The sequence below is a fragment of the Pelodiscus sinensis genome, chromosome 5, assembly GCF_049634645.1.
Source record: "Pelodiscus sinensis isolate JC-2024 chromosome 5, ASM4963464v1, whole genome shotgun sequence".
NCBI lineage: Eukaryota > Metazoa > Chordata > Testudines > Trionychidae > Pelodiscus > Pelodiscus sinensis.
The window spans coordinates 76,199,139-76,226,305 of NC_134715.1; the positions used below are offsets into that span (position 1 = coordinate 76,199,139).

General features: G+C 42.8%; 2 protein-coding genes across 6 annotated transcripts in view; one reads left to right on the forward strand and one right to left on the reverse strand.

Annotated features, from left to right (window-relative positions):
• Nucleotides 1-13,778, forward strand: part of PRIMPOL (primase and DNA directed polymerase) — a 60,652-nt gene extending 46,874 nt beyond the window's left edge. For all 4 annotated transcript variants that reach the window (XM_075930292.1, XM_075930295.1, XM_075930294.1 and 1 more), the window contains 7 exons: nucleotides 1,282-1,444; nucleotides 2,728-2,822; nucleotides 5,858-5,944; nucleotides 6,045-6,153; nucleotides 9,005-9,087; nucleotides 9,170-9,216; nucleotides 10,974-13,778. In XM_075930292.1, the coding sequence (XP_075786407.1) occupies nucleotides 1,282-1,444; nucleotides 2,728-2,822; nucleotides 5,858-5,944; nucleotides 6,045-6,153; nucleotides 9,005-9,087; nucleotides 9,170-9,216; nucleotides 10,974-11,336 (947 nt within the window). In that variant the 3' untranslated portion in view covers nucleotides 11,337-13,778. The remainder of the gene's footprint in view (nucleotides 1-1,281; nucleotides 1,445-2,727; nucleotides 2,823-5,857; nucleotides 5,945-6,044; nucleotides 6,154-9,004; nucleotides 9,088-9,169; nucleotides 9,217-10,973) is intronic.
• The window catches only part of CENPU (centromere protein U), a 31,246-nt gene continuing 17,110 nt past the window's right edge, over nucleotides 13,032-27,167 (reverse strand). For both annotated transcript variants that reach the window (XM_075930297.1, XM_075930296.1), the window contains 7 exons: nucleotides 26,460-26,532; nucleotides 25,324-25,444; nucleotides 24,086-24,164; nucleotides 20,843-20,890; nucleotides 15,697-15,758; nucleotides 14,673-14,829; nucleotides 13,032-13,166 (listed from right to left, as the gene is read on the reverse strand). In XM_075930297.1, the coding sequence (XP_075786412.1) occupies nucleotides 13,032-13,166; nucleotides 14,673-14,829; nucleotides 15,697-15,758; nucleotides 20,843-20,890; nucleotides 24,086-24,164; nucleotides 25,324-25,444; nucleotides 26,460-26,532 (675 nt within the window). The remainder of the gene's footprint in view (nucleotides 13,167-14,672; nucleotides 14,830-15,696; nucleotides 15,759-20,842; nucleotides 20,891-24,085; nucleotides 24,165-25,323; nucleotides 25,445-26,459; nucleotides 26,533-27,167) is intronic.

The window sequence follows — 27,167 nt, forward strand, 5'->3', positions numbered from 1 at the left end:
AGTTAACAAATCCAGTCAGTCCTACTTCTTGTTCAGCCAATCACTCAGACAAACAAATGTGTACAATTATGCAACGCCAGCTAACAAATCCAGTCAGTCCTACTTCTTGTTCAGCCAATCACTCAGACAAACAAATGTGTACAATTATGCAACGCCAGCTAACAAATCCAGTCAGTCCTACTTCTTGTTCAGCCAATCATTCAGACAAACAAATGTGTACAATTATGCAACGCCAGCTATGTGAATAATGTAGCTGGTCAATATACCTTGCATTGAGTTACTGCTGGGGTAGACACAGTAGGGGGTTGACAGGAGAAACTCTCTCATTGACTTACTTTACTCTTCTAGTCAGGGGTTGACTACAGAGCAGTCTGCAGTTGGTTTGGTGGGCCTTCTTCACTAGACCCACTTAATTGACTGCCAGTGGATCGATCTCAGATTGTCAATCCCAGCTGTAGTACAAATGTAGCATATGTTAACAGTAACTCCTGCAGTGATTAATGAATAAAAAATGTGGAAGGGTATAGTTGTATGACACACTAAGCTGATAACATGGTTTTTGTTTTTTTTACTTCAGTTTTGGCTTTAGTGCACAGTGAACTAGAACAAAGACCAAGAAAAAATTGGAGCAGATATTTCCAGACAAAATTGAGATGCATTGACAGAATGGGTGGAAATGCTTATAACTTCACTTCCAGCAATAAACTGGTCATGAATCTTAATCCTTTACTTTCATGAGAACTAAATTCAGTCACAGAATTAAACAACCCTTTTCTTCCATCTCTTTCCCCCCCAAAAAAAGTCTCAGGTCCCATGACTCATAATTGGTAATCTATATTTGTTTTGAGATTGGGATGCAAATTGCATTTTTCTGACTTCCATACATGTTGAAATACGACTATGATATAATCACTGATAGAACAGGAAATTGATAGGTGTGGCAGTTACAAGGTCTTTTATGCTAGGAAAACAGTTAGAATGGGAGATTGTGAAACAGTACCAAAGAACTGTAGTATTTACTTAAAATGCCTGTACATCCCTTTTGAATGATTGTCCTTATATTTGAATGTTATGGATAAATATATGACTGCATGATTCATTCTTACCCTGCTATATAACCCTAGTGTGAGAAATGAACTGGACTAAATATGTTTGTGTTTTATACCTTTAAATGCTTTTTTCTCATACTGCCAAATATTGTGTATAAACAATACATATGAAAGAACCTAGCCAACTGTAAATATATTATGAAACCTCTCTCTCTCTCTCTTCTCTTTCTAGGCGTTTATACAAGGAATAGAAATTTCCGGCTGTATAAATCATCAAAAGCAGGAAAGCATGCAATTTTGAATATAGCGGAAGATAACAAATTTATTCCTAAACCCAAAAAGAACACTTCTATTGAGGAGCAATATTTCCTTTCTTCCTTGGTCTGCAATGTTAGGTAAGAATTTAATTACAGTGGTACTTAAATACTTTAAAATGTAGACTTCAGTATTGTTTATAATCGCCAAAGGAGCAACCACTACTATTGAGGGGTGAGGATGGCATCCCATTGACATTGATTAGTTCTATTCTAGAAAAGTTCAGCAATTGATTTCAGCAGGTAAAATTTTAGGATGGTTATTCCTTGAAGCAAAAGTTTGTGAGAAATCCAATATGCACCTAGCTTCAAATATACAATAAATCTAGAGAACTTGTGCCATTTGTTTCTGAACAGCACTCTGTGTCTGTATAAAGGGAGAGAGGTTATGTTTTGGGGATTCTGTATGTTTTTATTTTTGTTTGAACTGAAGAATTTGAGTTGTTAATAAGGTTATTCAGTTGAGAAGTACTACATTTCTACCATTGTAAATTTCATAGAACTCTCAAATGGAACAAAATATAAAACTACCCCCCTGAACTCCGTTTGAGGGAATAACTCCAATCTAGATATTCATTCTAAATACAGAAGAAAGTAAAAACTATTCTGTGAATAAACTTTAGTGAGCACCAGCAGTTTTCCGTTGTGCTGCACAAACACATGCAACACACTATTTTATCAAAAGAGGCTAGAATCTAAGGTCCTGCACTTTACTGAATGCTTTTTTCGGGAGATTCAACGCAACCAGAATTGCTAATGAATTTCAGTGCTCAGCACCTCACAGGATTAAGCCACAGTGCAGCTGCATTTTTTATGGATGTTTGATTGTATTTTTCCCTAAATATCTTCTTAAAGATGCATATTACATTCAGACTTCCTATAAATCTTTGGTTGTCATTGGACCTGAATTCAACAGATAGTTAAGCATGTTCTTAAATAACTTGCTGAATTGATGCCTAAAATCCCCATATTAAGAGAGACTTCAATTGAGTCTTTTTTGAGTAAGGAAAAATTATCTATAGAATTTGGATCTATGCCAGAAATGTGGCAAAGAAAAAACTTAGCAAATGATGATTCTAACTCTAAAAGGATAAAATGCAAGACTTATAAAAGTCATCCAAAATAAACAATATTTTTCTTCAAGAGTGACAGACATAGCAAATAGGGCTAGAAGTGGTGCAGCAGATTTTGGATTTGGTAAGGTAGATCTCGTCTCTTCTGTGGAAAGAGGAAACTGCCCTCTGCTGGACTAAGTCAAAATGAATCCTTTGTCTCAACAAGGAAGATAGGGACCCATAGGAATGGGAAAAGGAAGTATAGTATGTCCAGAAGTCTGAGAATTATGATTTATTTCTCTCCACCAGGTTCTCAGAAATTGAAAGAGCCCTAACCTGTGACATCCCAGAAGGGAAGAAAATCATGTCTAAAAATTCAGACAGAGTTACCAGTATCACATCAGGTAATTCATAATGACATAATTCAAATATGTAATTTCTTCTGTTCAGATTCTTAAGTGTTTGAGTCAACTTGCTATATGTATTATTACAGTTCACCTAATGTAATTATGGATTATATATATCAAACTGTACAGCTGATAAACTGCATTCTTGTTGGGCTGTTGTTCTTATACATCAGTGGAAATTAACTGCTGCAGCTTATTTAGGCAATTTCCATTTAGCTGAGTCCTGCAACGGAGTATCCCCTTCATTTCCCACAGACACTGCCAAACTAGTTACTCATATCTCTCTTTCTCTGATCTATAGATCCTTCCAGAGTAAGGTATATGGAAAAATAACTAGGGTGTTTTACATTTAGGATGTAGAGTAAATCTGAAATTTGTAAGGATAAGAGTCTAATGCAGTGTTTCCCAATTGGGGTCCAGCAAAGCGAAAGTAGGGGTTCCGCAAGGAGCCAGCACTCCCCCACCTCCTCTGAGAGCCAGCTAACCAGCTTAAAGAAGCAGCACACTTGGTTCCCCTTCCGCCCTGGCAATGCAGAGGCATAGCGAAGCGGGGACAGAGGGGAACAGTTGCTCCCAGCCGGCACACTAGGGGGGTGCTGGACAGGGGTGACCCCACGTGACCCACAGCAGGGAGGGAAGCACTTCCCCCTCCCCAAAGGAGCCGGTGTGTGCTGCCTGAACAGCTGGGGCTGTGGCACCCGGTAACTTAGTTCCACAGCCTTTCTGCACGGTGTGGGGGCGGGGCGCCAGGAGACTCGGATTTGCGCAGCTCCAACTGTGCAGGCAGCGCACTCTGCCCTGGGACTCCCCACACCCTCCCGATCGCAGGACGGCATCACGGAAGTAAGTTGCTGGAGTGCAACAGCCCCTGCTGTTCAGGCAGTGCACGTGCCAGATGTTTAGGAAGGGGAAGTGTAGTTGCACACTTCCTGGAATCCAGACGTGTTGCAGGATTGCCAGGTACTGGTCCCAGCTGCCCTGTCCCCTGCTCAGACCGTCCCCTCCCCCCCCCAGCCCAGAGTACCCTGTCCCTTACCAGCACTGTCTCCAGCAGCACCCTGCCACCCACCCCAGGACCCTGTCCCCCCACCACCCACCCCAGCACCCAGAAGCACCCCATCCCCAGCCTCCTGCCATCCATCCTAGCACCCAGCACCACCCTGTCCTTAGCTCCAGCATCCTGCCACCCACCGCAACACCCAGCACCATCCTGTTCCCCAGCCCCAGCAGCCTGCCATCCACCCTAGCACCCAGCAGGACTATGTCCCTGACCCCAGCATCCTGCCACCCAGGTTCCCCGCCCCTCTCATAAATAAAGACAATTCTAAAACCTTTTGAGTTTGACATACAGGCAGTCCCCGGGTTACGTACAAGATAAGGACTGTAGGTTTGTTCTTAAGTTGAATCTGTATATAAGTTGGAACTGGCGTCAGCCGCTGCTGAAACTGATCAGTTTCAACCGCAGCTGAATCTGGACACCAGTTCTGACTTGCATACAGATTCAACTTAAGAAACCCAGGTGTCCCCAAGTCAGCTGCTGCTGAAACTGATCAGCGGCTGATTACAGGAAGCCTGGGGCAGAGCAACTCTGCCTCGGGCTTCCTGTAGTCAGCCGCTGGTCAGTTTCAGCAGCGGCTGACTTGGGGACGCCTAGGGCAGAGCAGCTGGGGTGCTGCTGGGTTGCTCCAGTAGCGTGGCTCCTCGGCTGAAACTGACCAGCAGCGGCTGAATCAGGACGCCTGGGGCAGAGCAGCTGGGGTGCTGCCGGGTTGATCCGGAGCGGCGCTGCGGGACCAACCCGGCAGCCTCCAGCTGCTCTACCCCAGGGGTAGGCAAGAAAAGCCTGGTCTGCTGGGGAGGGGGCACTAGCTGCACCCCTCTCCCCCAGCAGACCAGGGAGACGGGGGTGGCGGGACCGCCCAAGTCCTTCATGGCTTTGCTCCGTCTCCCTGGTCTGCTGACCTGGGAGACACGGAGCAAAGCTGCAGAGCACGCGGGCAGCGGGACAGTCCAGGTGCGCCGCGGCTGTCCCACTGCTGGCGTGCTCCGAGGCTTTGCTCCCCATCTCAGACCAGGGAGAGGGGGAGCAAAGCTGCGGAGCACGCCCGCAGCGGGACAGCCCAAGCACGCCTGGGCTGTCCCGCTGCGGGCGTGCTCCAAGGCTTTGCTCCCCGTCTTCCTGCAGACCAAGGAGACGGGGAGCAGCTTTTCTCGCCCCGGAGGACGGGGGCGGCGGACCGTGGTGCATCTGGGCGTCCCGCCGCTCCCGTCCTCCGGGGCGAGAAAAGCCCCGTTTGTAACTGCGGATCCGACATAAGTCGGATCCGCGTAACTCGGGGACTGCCTGTATTTTATTTAAAAATGAAGTCTTGCACTTCTCACCCCTTCCCACACCCAAATCCTCATTCCCACCCCAGAGCCCGCACCTCCTGTTTCAACCCAGTGAGAGTGTATAAGGGCTAGGGATAGCAAGTGATGGAGAGGAGGGGAACAGAGAGGATGGGGCCTCAAAGGGGTGGGGTCTTGGGGAAGGAATATGATTTTCATGCATTGGTGGGTTCTCTTTTTTTTTTTTCCCTCCTTGACAAGCCTAGGGATTCCTTCAAATTCTGAAAAGGGTTCCATGGCCAAATAAAATTGGGACACACTGATCTAATTCTTATTTTATGCCCCCATACTCCATCAATAGAGCCATTTGTAGTAGAAACTAGTATTCAGTACAAGGGTCAGTCCACAGTGCAGTTTTCTTGTTCACAGGAATAGTAAGCACTGACAAGTCTTCTCTAAACCATATGAGCATGTGCAAATTGCTACCTGCCATTTCCAAAATAGAGATCTAGCTCTTGATTTCCTGAAAAAGGGCAACTTACTGTGTAACGAAAAATGCTTTTGAATATGTATACCAGATAGACAGTAGGCCCTGCTTTATTGAGGCTAATGAGACCAAGAGTAGATCTTTCATGGTTAGTGAGATTCAAGTACACTTAGGAGTTTGCATAATCTGTAACAGTAATTTGTGCATTATTAAACAGATACCATAGGAGGATATCCATATTCACCTTATCCAGAAATTGATTGTTTTGTCCTTTCCTTAGTTAATAAAGATGATCATCATGGAGGTAAGGAACAACCCTTCCCCCCCCCCTTTTTTTTTTAAAAGTCAGACATCCATTCCAAGCTATTACACAATTGCTTTAAAAAAGGTACTTAATTTTCCAGGGATACGACGATGGAATTATTTTTCCTTGGAAGAACTTCTTGTTTATGACATATCCAGATATCGCTGGTGTAAAAATATTGGAAGAGCCCACAAAAGTAACAACATAATGTATGTTCTTTAAGTATGTAGCATTCTCTACAGTATGTAATTATAATATCCAGAAATGCTTGAACAGAAAACTGTTCAGGTAAGAGAGTGTATTCTTTACAGCATCTATTCAAGGGTCCCTCCTCTTACTGGGTGCTATTCACTGGAAATAGAAATATTTTCACTTTACTCTTTAACTGAGCATACATTTATACCTGTTTATGGAGTTAGTTCCAGTGGCTGAGAATAGTGGGGAGGTAATGATCTTCTGGAGTCAGGATTTCACTCAAAATGTTTAATCTTATTTAGAAAACTGAATATTGATGAGACAATTTTTTAGGTTACACATTCTAAATGTAAATTACTATTCAGAGTAAAATTGACTAGCAATTGCTAGTGTCTTCTTGACTGTGGGTATGTCTACACAGCCGTTATTTCGAAATTACTTTACTAGCTTCTACACAGCCAAACCACTATTTCGAAAGTAAATTGAAATAGTGGAGCGCTTATTTTGAATTTGGTAAACCTCATTCCATGAGGAATAACGCCAAATTCAAAATAGCTATTTCGAAATAAGTGCCATGTTGCCACTTATATTGAAATAGGGGGCCTCCAGCCTTCCCAGGTGGCCACTCCAGCTTCAACCAAGAACACTCCTCTCCCTCCCCGGAGCCCTTAAAGGAGTTGACTCTGGCTACAGGCAGTAGTCACTGGCCCATACCCAGTGGCCCCAAAACATGAACCAGCAAACCACTGGCAACCAGCCCTCCACCGCTCCCCAGGAGCAGTCTGCCAGCTCCCAGGAGCCTGCCAGGGCCCAGAGAAGGCAGGATGCCTTCCTGGTCCAGGGTGGAGATCATGGAACTTATTCGGGTTTGCGGGGATTCCCCCAACATCCATGATCTCCGCACTAGACAGAGGAACGGCGCCGTCTATGGCAGGATAGCTGCTAGCATGGCCACCAAAGGCCACATGTGAACCCAGGAGCAGACTTGCATGAAAATCAAGTTGGTCCAGTGAGACCCCCAACCCTGAGCTTCCCCTCCCCCTTCTTCCTCTTGCTTCCTCCCTCCTCCCAGGTTTCCCCCTCCCCTTTCCCCTTCTCTCTTCTCCCCATCTCACTAGAGTTTCATCCCTCCCCCCTTCCCCCAGTTTTGTTAAATAAAGAGAGTTTGTGTTCATGAAAAAACATGCATTTTATTTAACATCAGGAAGGGGGGTTAGAGAGAGGTAAGTGGGAGGAATGAGGCACAAGCCCCCAGTGGGGCAGACCAGGGAGGCTGTTAGTGTTCCTCTGGGTGGAAGTTCTCTCACAGGGCCTCCTGGATACTGACAGCCCCCAGTGGACCTCCCGGCTGCAGAAAGTGCAGCCACGAGACGCACCAGAGTGCCCAGGGGCAGCTCTGGCTCCGTGTTACAGAGTGCTGTGGTGTCCCGAGTGAGGGACAGAGCACGCAGAGACAAAATGCTTTGCTGTTCCTCATCGAGGTAGGCAAGCAAGCAGGGAAAGCTGAGAACCGGCTGTCCAGGGGGTCCCTTTAAGCACAGGCCTCAGGCAGCAGCCACACAAAGTAACTCCTGACTTGATGCCAAGCCGGACCTGGTTCTGGCCGGCCTTAAATGAGATTCAGCATCCACTCAGTGTGGACACGCTATTCTGAAATAGCAAAACACTATTTTGAAATGCATTTTGTGTGTAGATGCGTTATTTTGAAATAAGGTATTTCAATATAATGCTGTAGTGTAGACATACCCTGTGAGAATAACCAAATGCATGCTTTTAAAAAAATTTCAAAATGGATCCTATTTCTAAATTCAAATGTTTTTAAAAGAATGACTATTAGAGATTGTACAATTCATGCTATTAAACAATAGTCTATTCAGCTGCAGCTAAAATGGTATAGTAGTATCTCACCACAAAATGTGATTTGTCCCACACTGCAAATCCAGGTTATAGGGTTGTGTTAAGTACCAGAATTTGTAAAAGTGTTTTAGCTATATTCACTGCAAGAGAGGGTTTTAATTCACATTTTATAACTACCTTAAAAGAGTTTAATTCTGAACAAAGATGAAAAATAAGATATCAATGCCACTTGAAGAGAATAGTACAAGTTGAACTTCTCTAGCCCAGAACTCTCTAGTCCAAACACATCCGTCATCTAGAATTATTTTAGTTAGCTGGATGTTCACTTTTCACATGTGCGGTCATGTTTCCTATGATCCCATAAAGTTTGTTTATAGCCACCAGTTTTGCTCTTACTGTTCTTTTGCTCTACTTTACCCCTGAAAGTCCTTTAACAGCTCAGTAAGCAATGGAAGTGTTGGTATTACTGCTCGACAATATCGACTTCCCATCATTTGGAAAATTCTCTGGTTCAGAATCAATCAGGTCCCAAGGGACTGGGACTAGAAAGATTCAACCTGTACCTCACTTTCAATATCTAGGCTTTAGAATAACATACCAAAAACCTGTACATTTAATATATAAATGTTACAGTATTCCCTCCTTTCTTTGCACTGCATATTATATGTAATTTCAATTGTGAATGGGTCAGAGTGCATATACAAAGACTATTTAGAAAAAGAACATGGTCTTCACACTCTGGGTGAAATCTGGGCCCTATGTGTATAATGCAGCTAATGTTAGTGATGTAAAATACTGTTTAACTGGTTAGTCCTTGGGGAGAGTGGGGGACTTCTGCTACAAACAGAGGCTGGTCCAGACACCGGCACAGCCCTTGCCTGTAGCGGACACCCAGCAGGGCTGGAGCAGCCCTCCCCCCCCCCCCAGTTAACCTTAGCCACGTAAGAACAGCATTAGCTAGGGTGTAAATGTTTAAGTGCTAGTCAACCCATGCATCTCTATTTTAAGGATTGTCGTAGAGCTAAAAAAAGAAGTTTACTATCAAAAATGTTATGACCCGGTCTGCAGAGCCAAAAACTTCAAATCAGAAAGTGAGTATGTTTTCAACAAAACACTTAACTGTTTCAGAAACATTAACTTAAATCATACACATTGTATTTATATTTTGTTTAGGTATTCCATTACCCCCTGAGATATGCCTCCCTTTTCTTTTCAAAGAGGTATGCATTTTTTTTGTATTCCTTTCCCCCATCCCCTGCAAAAAAGAGAGAAGGCTTAACAGTAACTTCAAACTGCCCTCTCCGGTAGCGCTTTAAGTGTCTTGCCTATACTAAAGGGCCTGATTGATTGTGTAGTCCTTCTTTGTCAGTAGTTCCATGGATGACAATGGTAATCGGATGTAATGACTACATACTTGGGCCCCAAATATTTCTTCTCCTGCTATTACTCCTCTCGCCAAGGGAAGCGGTACACAGGCTAGTTACAGTTTAGGTGAGATATTGGTCAATATGCCTAAAACAAATCTCTTCCTTAGGGTCTAGCATAAGATCTCTTAAATTCTCTGGTGATATATACACTAACTGACCAATACAGAAATGCCACCTTTAAATGTATTCTTTGAATCCTCAACAAAGTAGTTTTCTATTTTTTCGATGATTAGGCAAATACAAATGAGACTTCAAAGATCATTTGCAGCACACAATATGATGTAGCATAATTAATATGTGTTTTAAGAATGTCAATCCTGCTTTTTGCATTAGTGATTTAGTATTCTGAAACAAGTGATTCATACTTAATAGCAATTAAATGAGTCATTAACTTTAAAAATTTATCTTCATTTAGAAAAGTCCTTTCATAGTACAGTAAAGCATTCAGAATTGTTTAATGTAAATATTCAACCTTTGTAGATAAGACTATCAGCCAAGTAACCAACTCTGATCTATGTCTACACTTGCAGCTTCTTGCGCGAGTAATATGCAAATGAGGCTAAGCGTGGAATATCACTGAGCCTCATTTGCATACCTAATGAGCCACCATTTTTTTCAGAAGAGGCTTTTGCACAAGAAGGAGCTGTCTACACTGCCTCTTCTTGCACAAGAAAAACCCTCTTGCGTAATGCCATTCTTCCTGTCAAGTAATAGGTGTAACAGCATTGCACAAGAGGGCTTTCTTGCGCAAGGAGGGGCAGTGTAGATGCTCCTTCTTGCGCAAGAGTCTCTTCTGAAAAAAAATGGTGGCTCATTAGGTATGCAAATGAAGCTCGGCGATATTCCACGCTTAGCCTCATTTGCATGTTACTCGCGCAAGAAGCCGCAAATGTAGACATAGCCTAATATAATAGCTTTTCAATAGCTGACATTACCATTCTCAACCAAACTTTGTTTTGATTCATATGGGATGTCATAAACTTGCAGTAAAAATTAAGTGAATTGCCACTATTTAAAGCAGTGGTTCTCAGCCCATATGCCTCTTGCAAACCATTCAGCACAGCTGCAGCTCACAGTACCACTATGAGCAGCATATGCAGCTCTCTGGGTTAACAAGTTGAGAACTATTGATTTAGAGACATTACTGACAAACTTTAATCTACCTTGTTAGCAGTTTCCTAGTTCTGCTTGGAAAAGATTAGATTATTGAAAGGGGGCACCCAATCTAATTTTTTTTTTTGCAACAGCACATTCATAATGTAGTATCTTCCTATGGATGCAGCTATTGCAAACTCAGTAGTGCTTTTAGAAACTACATTTTGACCCTATTGAAACTAACTTTTATAAGATCAGTGTTTAGCTGTGTGGTAAATTACCCACAATCCAAAAACACTTAATTTGCCTTGTCAGCTGACCTACAGTGTTCATTAAAGATGGTGACATTTTCAAAGTGCTTAGCCTTGGCCTGACTGCTCTCATTGTGTAATTAATAATAAATTCTTTCCCTCCCCAGAAGTAATGAACACTTACATGTTGATTTTTTTTTAAAGGAAGAATATATACTTTTTATGGATGAGTGTGGAAATATAGAAGAAAAAGCAAAGTCACCTAATCTTACAGATTTCTCAGAAAGCACAGCGTCAAGGACATGTCAAGAAAATAAGGAGTCTCTTGACCAATTCTGTTTAAATATAGACTGGGATAATGTGATTGATGATGCCTCTTTTTTGGAAGCTACTGAAGACGCTGAACTTGCAGAAGCTGCAGGCAGTATGACCAAGCAGAACTGTGACCTGGAAGAAATACCTGATGAGCTGCTTGTAGAGGTTTTAAGGAAACAGGAAGTGTATGGTAAAGCACAAAATAAAGTCAGCTGTTTAGATTCATTAAGACACAATGGAGTTAAATTTTAGCTTTATAAAATGTACTATGTCTGAAGTTTACACTGCCAAAAGAAAGTGATAGAACCATACCATCGGTCTCTATTCACATGAAAATGCACAGTAAACTTGCCATTAGTGGTGGTTTTGTATATTAGGTTTATATACTAATGAAGTTTGGCTAAATGGGACAATCTCTTATTTGTTTAAATTATAGCTTAGTAGAACCATCATTAATTACCCTCAGCAATATAACATAGCATCAGTCTCCCTCTCTTTTTGCAGAGGCCAAAGATTGAAAATCTATGAAAAACTGAACTATCTTCTCTATGGTGGCTCCTAGAAGATCCATGTAATCAACTTACTCTAGTTGTGTTACCTGTATTGTGCATGTTCTAAAGCTAGAGACAGGTTCAAGGGTTATCAGTCTTGTATGTATTAGGAGTACTAAATTAAAAAAAAAAAAAACCTTCATGGTCAACAATTCAGGTAAAACTCAGAGGGCTGGAAGCATAGTTAAAACATATTGCTTCTCATATGCCAAATGTTTAGGATTTTGGCAGAGACTGTACTATACTTTTAGTCATTTTACAAGAGGCAGGCCTACGTAGAGGTAGCTAAAGTGTGGATTTGGCTATGTCTGTCTTTCACTAATTCTGTATGACTTGTTAAGCAGTTTTTTTAAAAGTCACACTAGTTTTAGAAATATCCATATTATGGCATTGTGTCTCTTTGTAAATTGCCTGTGACAAACCTATCTTTATGCTACTTCAGGGGTGGATCCCACCTGTGGAGGCCCTGCTGCTCTCCCCCCCCCCCAAGCCAATTAGGGTCTGGGGGCGGGGGGAGCACATGAAGCCTTCTCTGCTCTGCCCCCACCCTGCCAGGAGCATGTGGTGCTTTCAAGCAGGAGGAAGAACTGAGGAGGCTTTGCATGATCTCCCGCCCCTAGGGTCAGGGGAGTGAGGGAAGTCTCCTCCGACATCAGGGGCATGGGCACCTTGGGGAAACTTGGGGTGGGGGCAAAGGCACTCCCTCACCCCCAGACCAATCATTGTCCGGGGGGGGGGGGGGAAGAGCTGGAAATATATCAGCCCTGTCCCTTCCTGTGCAGCCTGGGGCTACTTCAAAAATTTTCTAAGTGGCTCCAGCAAAAAATTATTGCCCACCCCTGTGGGCTACTTTATCAGTTGCAATTCTAACTATTTAGCAGAAAAACCTGTTTGCTCATCCTAAAGAAAATATCTAATGTTTATTCTTGTCATTTTAGGCTGCTTGAGTGATTACTCGGGTAATAAAAGCTTATTAATTTTTTTCACTTACATTAATAGTTTGTTATACTGCTGAGACATGTTGAGGAAGCACAGAAATGTTCACCTCAAACTACATCAAAGTGGAAAAACCAACACCTTCCTTCACACTTTAATAAATCTTTAGAAACATTTTAACTTCACTAGAGATGAAAGATTAAGTCAAACAATTTAATCACAATGTTTGTTTTATTAAATATGTATAGGATATTTAAATAGTTGCTGTTTGTTATACCAAAAGTTAAGAGTGAAAACACAAGCTACCGATATCTAAATGGAGTAGGAATACCATAACCATGTATAATTTATCCTACCATAAGTAGGAGCTTGCTTCAGTTAAGTGTAGCCATGTACTTAAGATGTTACCTGTACTTGGCTGCAAGTAGTAGTCTATAAGAAGGCATATTGTATAAAGCATTTAAAATTTCTCTGGCTGCTTCTTCTGCAACTTCAGAACTTCTTGCAATTGTAAGCTGATATTTTGAAAATGATTTTCAGCTCTTAGAATTTGTTGCGATTCCACTAGAAGAGCAGGAATGCTGGAAGTTCCGTACTGTTGTTGGGAAGAAAAATTACAAAGCATTACTTTTAACCCTTAGGATAAAGTAATGGTTTGTTTGAAAGTGCTCCATTTATTTTTCATATTTGAAAGAGTGGATTACGATTTGATACGTCTCTAACTTGAGTTAAACAGAACATTTGAAGTTTGGCTATGCTAAGGATAAGCAGATCATATTTCCTGAAGTAGAGGACCAGAAGGTCAGCAGTACCCTAGGAGAGATGACACCTGTGGATATCTCCTCCTTTTCTCAAATATGTAGTTTAAGTAGCTTGCTATCAGTGCTAAGCTGCTGAATAGACACTTGAGCATTAAAGAGGGTTGCAAAATACACTGCCATTCTTGTATGTAGAGAAGCTCCTGGGCACCAGAGTTTGACCTCATCAGTGGTTCTCAAACTTTTTGATCCACTACCAACTCTGCTCAATGTAAATCCTTTCCGTGTATCACCAGCCCAACCACCCATGATGAGAAAATGCATTTACTTATCTCTAAATACCTTAAAACCCTTAATATTCCTAAATATCTTAAATACTAAATTACAGCTCCAGTAGCCTAATATAAATAACAAAGGGATGTATATAATGGGTAAGAAATGAAATATTAGCCAAAATAAACAGATAAGCGGTTTAAAATGAAGTTTGGCAAACTAACATGATAAAGTAAAATATAAATGTATGTCAAACAAAAGGTTTCAATGTTGTCTTTTTATGGCCATGGTGAAGAACTTTTTTAGGTCAGAGGCCACTATTCCAGAGTGAAAATCAGTTGGGGAGGGGGATGTCACTCAAGGGGCAAAAAAGTCCTCAACTGAGACACCTCACTTCCCTCATGTTCCAGCCCCATTTGGGGGGGGGGGAGGGCGCCAAGGAAGGGAAGATCAAGGTTCAGGGCTTCCCACAGGCCAGATTAACACTTTTGGGGTCTGGGGTTAATAGATTGAGGGCCCACCCCCATAGGGTTTACAGGGAGGCCAAAAATTAGGGGGATGGTAGGGGCATGCCAGGGTGTGCAGGAGCAGGCTGGAGGTATAGAGTCTTGGCAGTGTGTGTGTGGGGCGGGGGGGGGGGGGAGGGCAGAGGAGAGAGATAGAGGTTGGGGGTCTGGGCATATGAGAGATGGGGGGGAGGGGTGGGCAAGCTTCATAGCCCCATGCACTCTCAAACACCACCTCCGGCTGCTTCTATTGGCTGCTGATACGAAAGTCGCTAGGCAGCATGCCCTTGCATTGCCCCTCTCAGGTAAGCTTATGTGCAGTCAAAATGCACCTCACTTCACAGACCCTTGCTTTACGTGCATGTCACTTTAGTAATACCGGTAGGAAAATACTTATGTGGATGGAGACCAGTGGAATCTGGCAACCCTCTATGTGGGAAATGGTAAACAATATCTCATGGGCCACACACAGAATCCCAAGGGGCTGAAGGTTGCCCACCACTGTCCTCAAGAGACAAAACTTGAATTAGATTGTGCAACATCAGTGTGTCAATATATACTTACTACTACTTTTTCTTTTGGGTTGTCTTTTCTGTAATTTAAATAATGTTGCTGCACCTCCTTTAAATCAGTTAGGAACTGGGTTGTATTCCTCAGAGAAGATTCTCTCTCTTGTAGCTCAGCATATTCCCTTTGTAGTTGCTTCAGTTGTGGTCCAGTCCTTAAAAACATCAGTGCTTAAGGATTGTGTTGTAAATATTTTTCTTTCATGAGTTACTTTAAATGTACCAGCATAAGCTTTCGTGGGCAAAGACCCACTTCATCAGATGCATGTGACGAAGTGGGTCTCTGCCCACGAAAGCTTATGCTCCTACACTTCAGTTAGTCTATAAGGTGCCACAGGACTCCTTGTCACTTTTGCAGATTCAGACTAACACGGCTACCCCTCTGATACTTTAAATGTACCGTTTCTACTGAACATAACTTAATGGGGAGGGAAGTGTCATAAAAGTGTAAAGTGTACATAGTGCAACAGCCTGTTATTTTTCTCTATTAGGATAAATGCTTGGTAACTAGATAGGAATAAGGTCCTTTAAAGTGTGCATACTGTTTAAGTATCTCTTTAATCTTGTCAATAATACAATAACTGACAGGAAGCCAGTGATCACATTTGCGATCAAGAACTACTGTTAATGTTAAATAGTCTTAACCTAGCTGATCATTATCTCATCCCTAGTCATGTAGCTGGTATATTTCTTATTGAACATGCAGCCCCTCTGGAAGACATTATCCCAAGAATTTAGACTAGTTAGAGAAGGCTTGCAAAAATGCCTCTCTCCCTGTTTATTAGGCAGTTCCACAACTCTTGTGTTGATGGAGGGATTAACTTTATCTTTTGCAAATAGATAGGAATACATATGCTTAGATGGTGCAGGTCTTAAATGTTTCACCTACTATTTCAACAAAAAAGATTTCTTAGATTTTCAGAACACTAACAGGACTCCTCATTTTCCACTGACAGGTGGTTATTGTATGCTTTCAATCAATCAATGTAAATCACTGTATATTTCAAGAAATGGAAACTTACCGAATTAGTTCTTCTCTAACTTCCAACAAACGCCATCTTTTCTTGTTGATATGTGTGATCACCTATAAGTAAGTGAAACAGCAGCGCTTGAAAATCACTCCTGAATCTCGAGAGTAAAGACAGTGAAATGACAAGGTAGATTCCTTCCTACTATCATTCTGCCTTTTGAATTTGTAGTGCTCTGGGTTCTGGACATGGAAGATAGATGTATCAAGTCTTAAAATTCAAGGCAATGCAACCTATGGAAGTGTTATTTGAGGGTTTTCAAAAAGTCTCTAAAATTTTTTAGAATTTTCCCTCTTGCTGTACACTAAAAGATCTTTGTCCATCTAAGGAGGTAAATCCCAATAATACTTTGTCAAGCATTTCAAAAGTAAGTTGTCAGTAACATTTGGCATAAAATGCCAGTGAAGTATTAATTTAAAAAAAAAATCTAATTTGGGAGGATCTCGGACTCAGGAATTGCAAAGTGAGCCATAATACAGTAAAACTCCGATGGTCCGGCATCTCACGGTCTGGCACTCCTGATGGTCTGGCACCATCAGGAACCCGGAGGTGCTCCGGGCAGCCGGACCATTGGAGCTGCTCTGCCCCCAGCTTCCCTGATTCAGCCGCTGCTAAAACTGACCAGCGGCTGAATACGGGAAGCCGGGGGCAGAGCAGCTGGGGTGCTGTCGGGTTGGTCCCATAGCACTGCCCCTCGGGGCTGCAGGACCAACTCAGCAGCACTCCAGCTGTCCCCAATTCAGCCACTGCTGAAACTGACCAGCGGCTGACTCCAGGAAGCCCAGGGCAGAGTTGCTCTGCCCCGGGGTTCCTGGAGTTAGCCACTGATCAGTTTCAGCAGCGGCTGAATTGGGGACACCTGGGGCAGAGCAGCGGGGGGGCTGCTGGGTTGGTCTCACCGCACCAAGAGTTGACGCTACCGGACCAACTCGGCAGCACTCCAGCTGCTCTGCTGCAGGTGTCCCCAATTCAGCTGCTGCTGAAACTGACCAGCAGTGGCTGAATCAGGGATGCCTGGGGCAGAGCCGGACTATCAGAAGGGGGGGGGCTAGGAGGGGTCTGCAGTGGCATCCCCTCCACACCCTTCATAGCCCACGCCTTCCAATAGTCCGGCAAATCTGATAATCTGGCACCCCCTGGGTCCTAAAGGTGCTGGATTATCGGAAGTTTACTGTATAGGCATCCCAAATTTTCATCTATAAAATATTTACACCACAGTAAGTAAGCTTTCATTATTGCCATTAGATAAGCTTTCACAAGCATGCTTTTCCCTTGAAAGAATAGCATGACATTTATATAGTACTTTAGGATCCCTCAGAATGAAACATGCTCTGTAAATTTAAGATTTTTCTATATTATTTTGTAATTACTTCAAGTAACTGAATAATATACAGCCCTGATCCTGCAAGTTGCTCTGCACAGGTAGAGCAGATGAACTTGACAAGATTGCCGGGAGACAACGTACAAAAGCCGCTGACTCCACTTGACAGGAGAATGCAAAGATGATGATTCAAATATACAGGCAGTCCCCGGGTTACGTACAAGATAGGGACTGTAGGTTTGTTCTTAAGTTGAATCTGTATGTAAGTCGGAACTGACCAGCGGCTGACTACAGGAAGCCCGAGGCAGAGTTGCTCTGCCCCAGGCTTCCTGGAATCAGCGTCTGATCAGTTTCAACAGGCTGAATCTGGACGCCAGTTCCAACTTACATACAGATTCAACTTATGAACCCCAGGCATCCCCAAGTCAGCTGCTGCTGAAACTGATCAGCGGCTGATTCCAGGAAGCCCGGGGCAGAGCAACTCTGCCTCGGGCTTCCTGTAGTCAGCGCTGGTCAGTTTCAGCAGTGGCTGACTTGGGGACGCCTGGGACAGAGCAGCTGGGGTGCTGCTGGGTTGCTCCAGTAGCGCCGGTCCTCAGCGCTACTGGACCAATCCACCAGCACCCCATCTGCTCTGCCCCAGGCGTCCTGATTCAGCCGCTGCTGAAACTGACCAGCAGCGGCTGAATCAGGACGCCTGGGGCAGAGCAGCTCGGGTGCTGCCGGGTTGGTCCAGTAGCGCCCAGAGCGGCGCCCCACCTGCTCTACCACAGGCGTCCCCCTGGTCTGCTGGAGACCAGCAAACCAGGGAGCAAAGCGGAGCAAAGCCGCGGAGCACGCCGGCAGCGGGACAGCCGCGGCGCGTCTGGGCTGTCCGCTGCCCGCGTGCTCCGCGGCTTTGCTCCCCGTCTCCCTGGTCTGCTGGAGACCAACAGACCAGGGAGACGGGGAGCAAAGCCGCGGTGCGTCTGGGCTGTCCACTGCCGGCGTGCTCCGCGGCTTTGCTCCGCTTTGCTCCCAGTCTCCCTGGTCTGTTGGGTCTCCAGCAGACCAGGGAGACGGGCAGCAAACCCCGTTTGTAACTCGGGGACTGCCTGTACTAGAATTGCTGGGTGAGGCTGATCTGCTATTTTCAGGTCTGGACTAAAATATACTTGTGAATTAGAAGAGGGCAAAGTTTATCAGACAAATAGTTTATTCAATGATAAATGATGTTTTGAGCAAACCAAAACTATTTGGTGAATTCACATCATTCATAAATATTTTCTGCCTAATAGATTAGTTGGACTTTAAACGTCAGGAAGGTAGCAGCCTCCTTTACATGCTTTAGCCCAGCAGCTAGAGTACTCAGTAGGGACAAGGGAGATGCAGGATCAATTCTAACCTGTTGGATGGGGGAATATTTGAATTCAGGTCTTACACATTAAGAATATCATCGTTCCTGCTAGCCAATGGAATATTCTGGGGCAGGGCTTTCTTGATGAAGGGGTTTCATTTTGTATAAATAATTAAATAGCTACTGCAGCAGGAACTTGAATGTGGGTCTCCCATCTACTAGATGAATGTCCTAAACCACAATGCTATATTATACTCAGATATCAGTACTTGAGGAACCAAAAGTAGGAATCAACATTACTCAAGAGTCACAGTACAGTAAAAACTCCATTGGTCTGGCATCCAATGCTCTGGCACTCCTGATTGTCCTGCACCATCGGGAACCCGGAAGTGCTCCGGGCAGCCGGACAATTGGAGCTGCTCTGCGCCGGGAAGCCGGGGGCAGTGCAGCTGGGGTGCTGCCGGGTTGGTCCTGTAGCGCCGCCCCTCAGGGCTGCGGGACCAACCCGGCAGCACCCCAGCTGCTCTTGGGGACGCCTGGGGCAGAGCAGCTGGGGTGTTTCCAGGTTGGTCCTGCAGCGCCGAGGGGCAGCGCTACTGGACCAACCCGGAAGCACCCCAGCTGCTCTGCCCCCGGCTTCCTCGATTCAGCTGTTGGTCAGTTTCAGCAGCGGATGAATCGAGGACACCGGACTATCAGAAAGGGGGGCTATGAGAGGTCTGGGGTGGCATCCCCCCTCACCCTACCCCAGAGCCCTCATAGCCTCCCTCTTCCGATAGTCCGGCATATTTGATAATCCAGCACACCCTGGGTCCTAAAGGTGCTGGATTATTGGAAGTTTACTGTAGTGTGAATTCATCACTGCATTTATCATAGTACTATATATTCATATTTAAGCAGTATGCTAGAAAAATATATATTCTCACAGCAAAAATGGCTGACCAAATATTTTAATCAGCTACAATTGGTCAACTATAGTAAAAGCATCCTGAGAGGTTAACAATTAAATCACACTGTTTTAATATCATGTGCTATAAAAAGCTACAGGAGACACATGAAAGTATCACAGCTATAAAGTCATTCTCACTCTGTCCCAATAACTATTCATTAGTGCTCATATTTTCAAGTAAGAGTACATGTTCATATACATGAAGCACAAGGCAAATCAGAATATGATCAGAGTACTCATGTTGGTTTAAAAGCACATTACTTGCTTATTTTTGTCATTTGGTTGTAGTCACAATATGCATCAGTTGCACACAGCAGCCACACTACAGCCATAGGATACTTATGAAAATAAACTGACAATGCAGTTTAAGGACACATTAAGGATGTTGAATTTAGATTGAATTGACTATTGGATTAGTCAATAGGGCACCTCCGAAGGCAAAACTGCTGTGGTGAGCACAGGGACAGTGGGGTGCTCAAGCAGTCCCCCACGGGCCCTGTGCTCCCTGCACCTTTTCAAAGTGGCAGTGCTGCATGGAGCCCAGGATCGGCTGGGGACTCCCCCACTGACCCTGGGCTCCATTCAGTGCTGCTGCTTTGAAACGCTACGTGGAGCCTGATGCCGGGCTCCCTGCGGCACTGCCACTTTGGAACGCCTTGGGGAGCTTGGCATCAGGCTCCACGCAGCGTTTCAAAGCGGCAGCACCGCACAGAGCCCAGGGTCCACGGGGGAATCTCCAGCAGATCCCAGGCTTCACACAACACTGCCGCTTTTAAATCCCGAGTGTAGCCTGGGGATTCCCCAGCTGGCCCAGGGCTGCAACCAATGTTTCAAAGCAGCAGTGCCGTGCGAAGCCCGGGCTCTGGCCCCAGGCTCCACATAGCGCTGCCACTTTGAAGCACTCCCTCCTCTTCCACCCCCATGCTGCCTCTTTCTGAGACACACACCCGGGAATGGGGGGTGGGAGGAGAGTGACTAGTTGACTAGCCTGTAGACTGTTCAATAAGCATTTGCTAGTCGTTCACATCGGACTCTTCTTTTAAATGGTATCTTGACACCACTGCTGCAAAATAAAAACCGAATAGTGTGTATTGATTTGTTTACTGTATTGGTTTTAAAGCGTTGAATTATTGATACACTTCCACATAGGCAGGCATTATTTTTTACCTTTCCGTAATACCACACACAAGACTTAGCACAGATCAGACTATATAGAGCTTCCAGTAATTTTTAGTTTATATAGACTGTTTGCTGGTTAATGAACAAGTACAATTGGTTAAATCTTTGTGTCTGGCAATAAACCGTTTCAAACTGGGTTTTTGACTGGGTGCACTTTACAAATACATTACAGTGTTATTCCCAGATAAAATTTGTTTCACCAGCTTTGAGATCTAGGTATATTTGTTGTCTAATAATGTTAAAAACAAACATCAAAAATTGATTTTACAATTGAACATTATAAATACAGAAATGTATTGAGCCAGTGTTTAAAAATAACATAGCATCAACTAAAGAGATAACGGCTCTATTGTACCTTAGCATTTTTTCTTTTCAAATCCTTCAGTTCCTGGACTTCTGTTATCTACAGGAAAAAGAAAACAGAGTACTGACAGCAAGATTTGCGTGACAACCTTCCCCTATCCTTTTATTGTTTCTCTTTATAATCACTGCTATAAGAATTATTTTTGAAAAAAAATAATTTGCTCACTTTGGTTTAAAGAAATTAGTCACTGGTAATTTTGCCTGGCATTTTCTTTCCCCATCCCCAGTTCAGAACAAGGACTATTATAAAATGCTACTCTCTCCACCACCATGAAGGCAAGACTGACCCTCTCTTGCTCCCTATCTAAAAATTCTGGGTTCTTTATAGAAATAATGTGAAGTTTTATTTTTTCAAATGATTTATTAGCATGGACAAGTTTAACATTCAACTAATATTTTAATATTGATTGTGGCAAACGTCATAATTAAAGACCAACAATCTAAATTTATTTCACTATATATATTAAATCTTAATTATCACAACTATAATTATTGTTCTCTACAGTCAAGTTCTGAAAAATGATATCAATGAAGTCTTCTCCATGCAATATATTCTAGAAGCCCCTTAAACCAGGGGGTTCACCCGCGCCCGCACCAGGCAGAGCCGGGGGAGAGACCTAGCTCCACATATCAGTGGAGCAGGACCCCCGGCTCTGTAACTCGCCGGCACTTCCGGGTTCAGGGGCACGGGGCCCGAATTGGGCTAAGACCGGCCCTGCCGGCAGCCACTAGGCATGCTGAGGCTCAGTATTTTTTTCCCGCAGCCTGGTACCGGGCCGCAGCCCATAGTTTGGGAAACGCTGCCTTAAACTAATTTTAAAGACCTGAATTTTACCAAATTCATGGCCCTCTTGCAAGTAGCAGAAAAGCGATTTCATGAATGCAAGCTTGCTGAGGCAGATATACAAAAGCAGTACATCATGTAACTTGGCAGACCTTCAACTAAGTCTCAATCCTTCAATTTGCATCCACTCATTAGTCTGAGGGGTAGCCTGTTAATCTGTAACTTTAAAAAAATCCCAAAACCAGTTGTCCTGTGGTACCTTAAAAACTAACAAAAAATTTATATATTTACACACACATATATAAAATGATATATATATTTGTTAGCCTTTATGGTGCTACAGGATTACTTGTTTCGTTTCTTTGCTCATTGTAGGAGTGTCTCCACCTTTTCTTTACATGTTGAACACACAGCTTTACAGTGGTAAGTGCACAAGAGAAGGTCCTTGTCTCCCAAAAGCTGACAAATACTCCAACCCTGTAATGTATTGCCTATGATCAAATTACTGGGCCCAGCTGGAACCCCTGGGGTTCTGCACAGGTGCCACCATCTGTCCATGTGCAGCAAATTGGAATAAGGATTAGTGATCTAAGCAAGTATTTGAGTTGACTAACCAGTTAGTCAAGTCAACTGCTTGACTACTCTTATTTCCCCATCCCCACTGCCTCAGTATCAAAGGCAGCAGGGGCTGGGGGGGGGGGGGGGGAGGAGGAGGAGGAGCTGGCTTGAAAGCTGGTTCCCCCCAGCACCGTCTACGCAGTGCCACCTGCTTCTCCACACCCATGCTGCTGCCTCCAGCTGCAAAACAGCCTCTGCCCATGGCAAGCCTGAGCCCACCACAGGCAGAGGCTGCTCCAGCAGCAGTCCATGTCAGTGAGGGGTCCCAGCTTTCCACAAGGACCCCGCCATCTAAACAGGGGCTACTGGACTCCCCACGATCTGGGACTGAGTTGGACTTGCTCAGTCCCAGCTTGCACTGTGGTGGTCCAGGAGCTACCCCTGCTGCAATTCAAAATGCAATAGGAGCTGGGCTGCCAGCCCACCCTGCTCTTACTACATTTAAACTCAAGAGCCACAGCAGGAGTAGGGCACAAGCTCCTTCCCTTATCAACTAATCATGTAGTTGATAGAATTTTTATCAACTACATGATTAGTAAAATACCCACTTCTTAATCTCCCTAGTAATGTGATATCAAAGTTTTAGATCTCCATTCATCATTTATTTATCAATAAACTTGGCAAATACAACTTAGATAGGGGCTACTTTAACGTGGGTGCATAATTGGCTGAATAACTGTTCTCAAAGAGTAGTTAACAGTTCACAATCATGCTGGAACGGCATAACAAGTGGGGTTCTGGAGGGGTCTGTTTTGGGACCGGTTCTGTTCAATATCTTCATCAACTATTTAGATATTGGCATAGAGAGTATGCTTATTAAGTTTGCAGATGATAAACTGGGAGGGACTGCAAGTGCTTTGGAGGATAGGGTCATAATTCAATATGATCTGGACAAACTGAAGAAATGGCCTGAGGTAAATAGGATGAAGTTTAATAAGGACAAATGCAAAGTACTCCATGTGGGGAAGAACAATCAGCTTCACATATACAGAAGGGGAAGCGACTGTCTAGGAAAGTGTACTGCAGAAAGCAATCAGGGGGTCATAATGAATGACAAGTTAAACATGAGTCAACCGTGGGACACGGTTGCAAAAAAAAGCCAACATGATTCTGGGATGCATTAACAGGAGTGTTGTTAGCAAGACATGAGAAGTCATTCTTCCACTCTACTCTGTACTGATTAGGCCTCAATTGGAATATTGTGTCCAGTTCTGGGCACCACATTTCAAGAAAGATGTGGAGAAATTTGAGAAGGTCCAGAGAAGAGCAATAAGAATGATTAAAGGTCTAGAGAATATGATCTATAAGGAAAGATTGAAAGAAGTTGGCTTGTTTAGTTTAGAAAAGAGAAGATTGAGAGGGGACATGATAGTGGTTTTTAAGTACCTAAAAGAGAGTTACAAGGAGGAGGAAGAAAAATTGTTGTCCGTGGCCTCTGAGGACAGGACAATAAGCAATGGGCTTAAACTGCAGCAAGGGAGGTTTAGGTTGGACATTAGGAAAAACTTCCTAACTATCAGGGTGGTTAAACCCTAGAATAAATTGCCTAGGGAGGTTGTGGAATCTCCATTTCTGGAGATACTTAAGAGCAGGTTAGACAGACATCTATCAGGGATGGTTTAGACAGTGCTTGGTCCTGCCATGAGGACAGGGGACTGGACTTGACCTCTTGAGGTCCCTTCCAGTTCTAGTGTTCTATGATTCGTAACTCACAAGGTAGATTTTTAAAGTGCCCCGAGATGCATTAGTAAAAGACCATACAAAAATAGGTGTATTAAAATTTTCCAATCACCTTAGTAATTATAAACATATTTGAGTAATACAGTTACTTACAATATTAGTGAGTTGTTCCTTGAAGCCAGAATAGAAGTTATCAATTGCCAACCTGCAAATCCTAGACTCTACCCTTTCTCTGGAATATGGATGAAAGGGGGTAGAACACACACAATTGGGGTTAGTATAGGAAAACTGTATCTGTGCATATCTGAGTATTTTCTTAAAGTAGCAAAATTTACAGATACTAACATTGGACTTTGAGTATAGCAGGCAGAGACAGACTTGTCAGTTACTGACAACAGCCTAACTCTTCCCCTTGAAAAGTCTGCCAGTTGTGAGGACTTCTGCAGCCAAGAATTTTAGTTCATTCAGCCCTCCTCCCCCTTTTTCATATCCCTACTGCAGAGCTAAGGAAATAAAACATTTGGTTGTTTTTTAATTTCTTTTCCTTGTCCCAAGTTCACCTCTTTGGACGTTACTACTTGAAAGGAAAGTTTTCTATTCTTCAGTGAGGCAAAGCACACAGAAATTAGCACAGGGATAATAAGAGCAATGAGATTTTCTGGGCAGCAAGAAGCAATGCCAATAATAAACTACATTTAGTGCTTCCCCTTTTCACTTTGTAACTTTCCTAGTGTAATAATATATCATGAATCACTCCTCTTTCTAAACGCAAATCCACACAAGCTTGCAAGTCTAATATGTAGACTTTAGCTAACTTGTGGGACGACCACCAGTGTTTTTCCATAAGTGCTAGGAATTAAAAAGTTATACAGTTAATTAATTAGGATAGATGTTTTATACTGAATAAACTCTTCAATTCTTATTAAGAGACCAAAATAACAGTCTGAGAACACAAAAGCCCCGATGAAAAGAAAAAACTGCATATTAAGGGAGCTTCAAAGCTGAATGTTTCAATCGAAATTCAGGCTATTCCTTAATTTAGGAATCTTATAAACAAACTGAGCCCATGAAATCTGCTTAACATATGATGATTCCAACCTCTCATGGGTCTTGATTTATCAATGTACAATCTTCAAGCTGATATTCAGATATATTGTGTTTAGAAACAGCTCCCCAATCAAAATAGTGATCTACAATGCCAATATTACTTTTATTTGGGCAATACCAAATCTTTGAGATAATTTCCCGGGATCACATCTTATGTCCCACACTCTATTAGGATTGCCCCCACACAGTACTGTGCTTCCTAATGCTCTATGATGTCTGGTTTTAAACAACCTAAATATATTGTCAACTTTGAATTTTCAGTCAAAGGAAAGCAATATATTTACTTGTAGTCTGCAGTTATCTTCTCAAACTCAGCCAGAACCACATCGAATTCTGTAATATCTTGGGAAAATCTTTTCAGCCCTTTTGGGCACCAAATCTTTAAAGAACATGGGCTATCATCAGCTGAAACAAAAATAACTAATTAAAATAAATATGCAATTAAAATTTAAAACATTTGTTTTAAAATAAATTAAATGTTCAACTGACTTTCATAGTAACCTAACAAGAGAGAATTTTCTAAAATGGTAATTATTTCACCTGTCTAAGATGCATGCCAGCTACCTATATCTGCTTATGCAAACTTTAAAGTAAAAAAAACAAAGTGCGAAGGTAACATGTAAATTTATTTCATAGCCTAGTGATATTCAGTAAGGGAACTTTAAGATAGATTCGGCATAAATAACCAAGTTATATTTATGATAAAGTAAAATTTATTTTTAACTAACATCAAACATACTGAATGTCACTAACTCTGCTCACTAGTAAAGTACAAAATCCTGAAATATACAAGGTGAGATGCACATATTTTACTTTGCTAGAAAGACTACTATTATATTCAAGGCATTTCATATAAAGCTTAAAGTCTATAGTTTTTCTGAGACATATACAATGTTTTGGTATGAAGGACACAGACACATAAGATAAACCACTCCTGGCCTCCATGAGTAATACAGACCTCCCAAATTCAAGAGGATGAAGCTTTTATACCATACAATCGCATGTGCATTGCATTTGTTATGGAAAAGCTATTTTATGAATGTTTTAGAAAGTCCCTAAATAAAATAAATTTCAGTTTAGTTATCTCCATATATAAAGCCAAATACACGACTCCAACCAGGCAGGATCCAGAGGGAGTCAGAAAGACATCTGAAAACATCATCAAAGAGTTTGTTTATATTTAAAATGGTCAGTCTTGAAACCCAGTATCTCATGATGTTATAGTGCCAGTGAGTGCATGCTGAGTCCAACTATAAAAATCGCCCTATTACAATTATATAAAGCTCCCATTTCTAACCCTACTAGACTGCACAATGCCAAATTATCAAAACCATTTTATGGAAAACCAATTAATGGCTAAGGAGGAAAAAATACCAGGAAGTTTAAAATTATGAAGAGAAAAGTATCGAATTCCTTTTACCAGAAGGATCTAATGCTCTCTTTTGAGGAGACTTCTTTGGTTTCACATGGGATTTAGCACGGTTTTGGGGCCTCTACAACACAAAATGCAGCAGATTAACTTCCAAGAACAATTATATTCAATCATTTAAAACCTGTAATACAATTACCTATTTTTAATTACAACCGTTGGTATTAAAATCTCACTGCTTGCTGTACATTAGTGTTAACAAGTGTGTAATCTAGATGTGCTCTGTGTAGAGCATCAGTTCCCAACCTTTTCCAGATGGGGACCCATTTTGACAATTCAGAAAGTCTTGGTGACCGAAGGCAATTCAAAAACGGGGGGGAGGAGAGTGGAGGGGAGGCAGAGCTATCTGGGGAGACAATTGGCGACCCTTTTGAAATGTAATGGCAACCCATATTTGGGTCCCGATCCATAGGTTTGGGAAACCCTGGTGTAGAGTTTTAATACACACTGATAATGCTGCCAGTGAAAAAGAAGTGCCAGATTGCATTAGCATTCCCACTGTTGATATCACTGGTAAAGCTGTATTACTGGGAATATTATTGGGAGACCTTATTGAAGATAATGTAGCTTTGGTGTTCACTGTATTAAATGAATGCATGACTTATTTTTGTGCACCAGGATGTATGTAACCTCTTGAGGGTGGAGATATATATGTCATGTCGGGGGGAAGAAAAGGGGGAGAGTCCCAAAGGACTATGC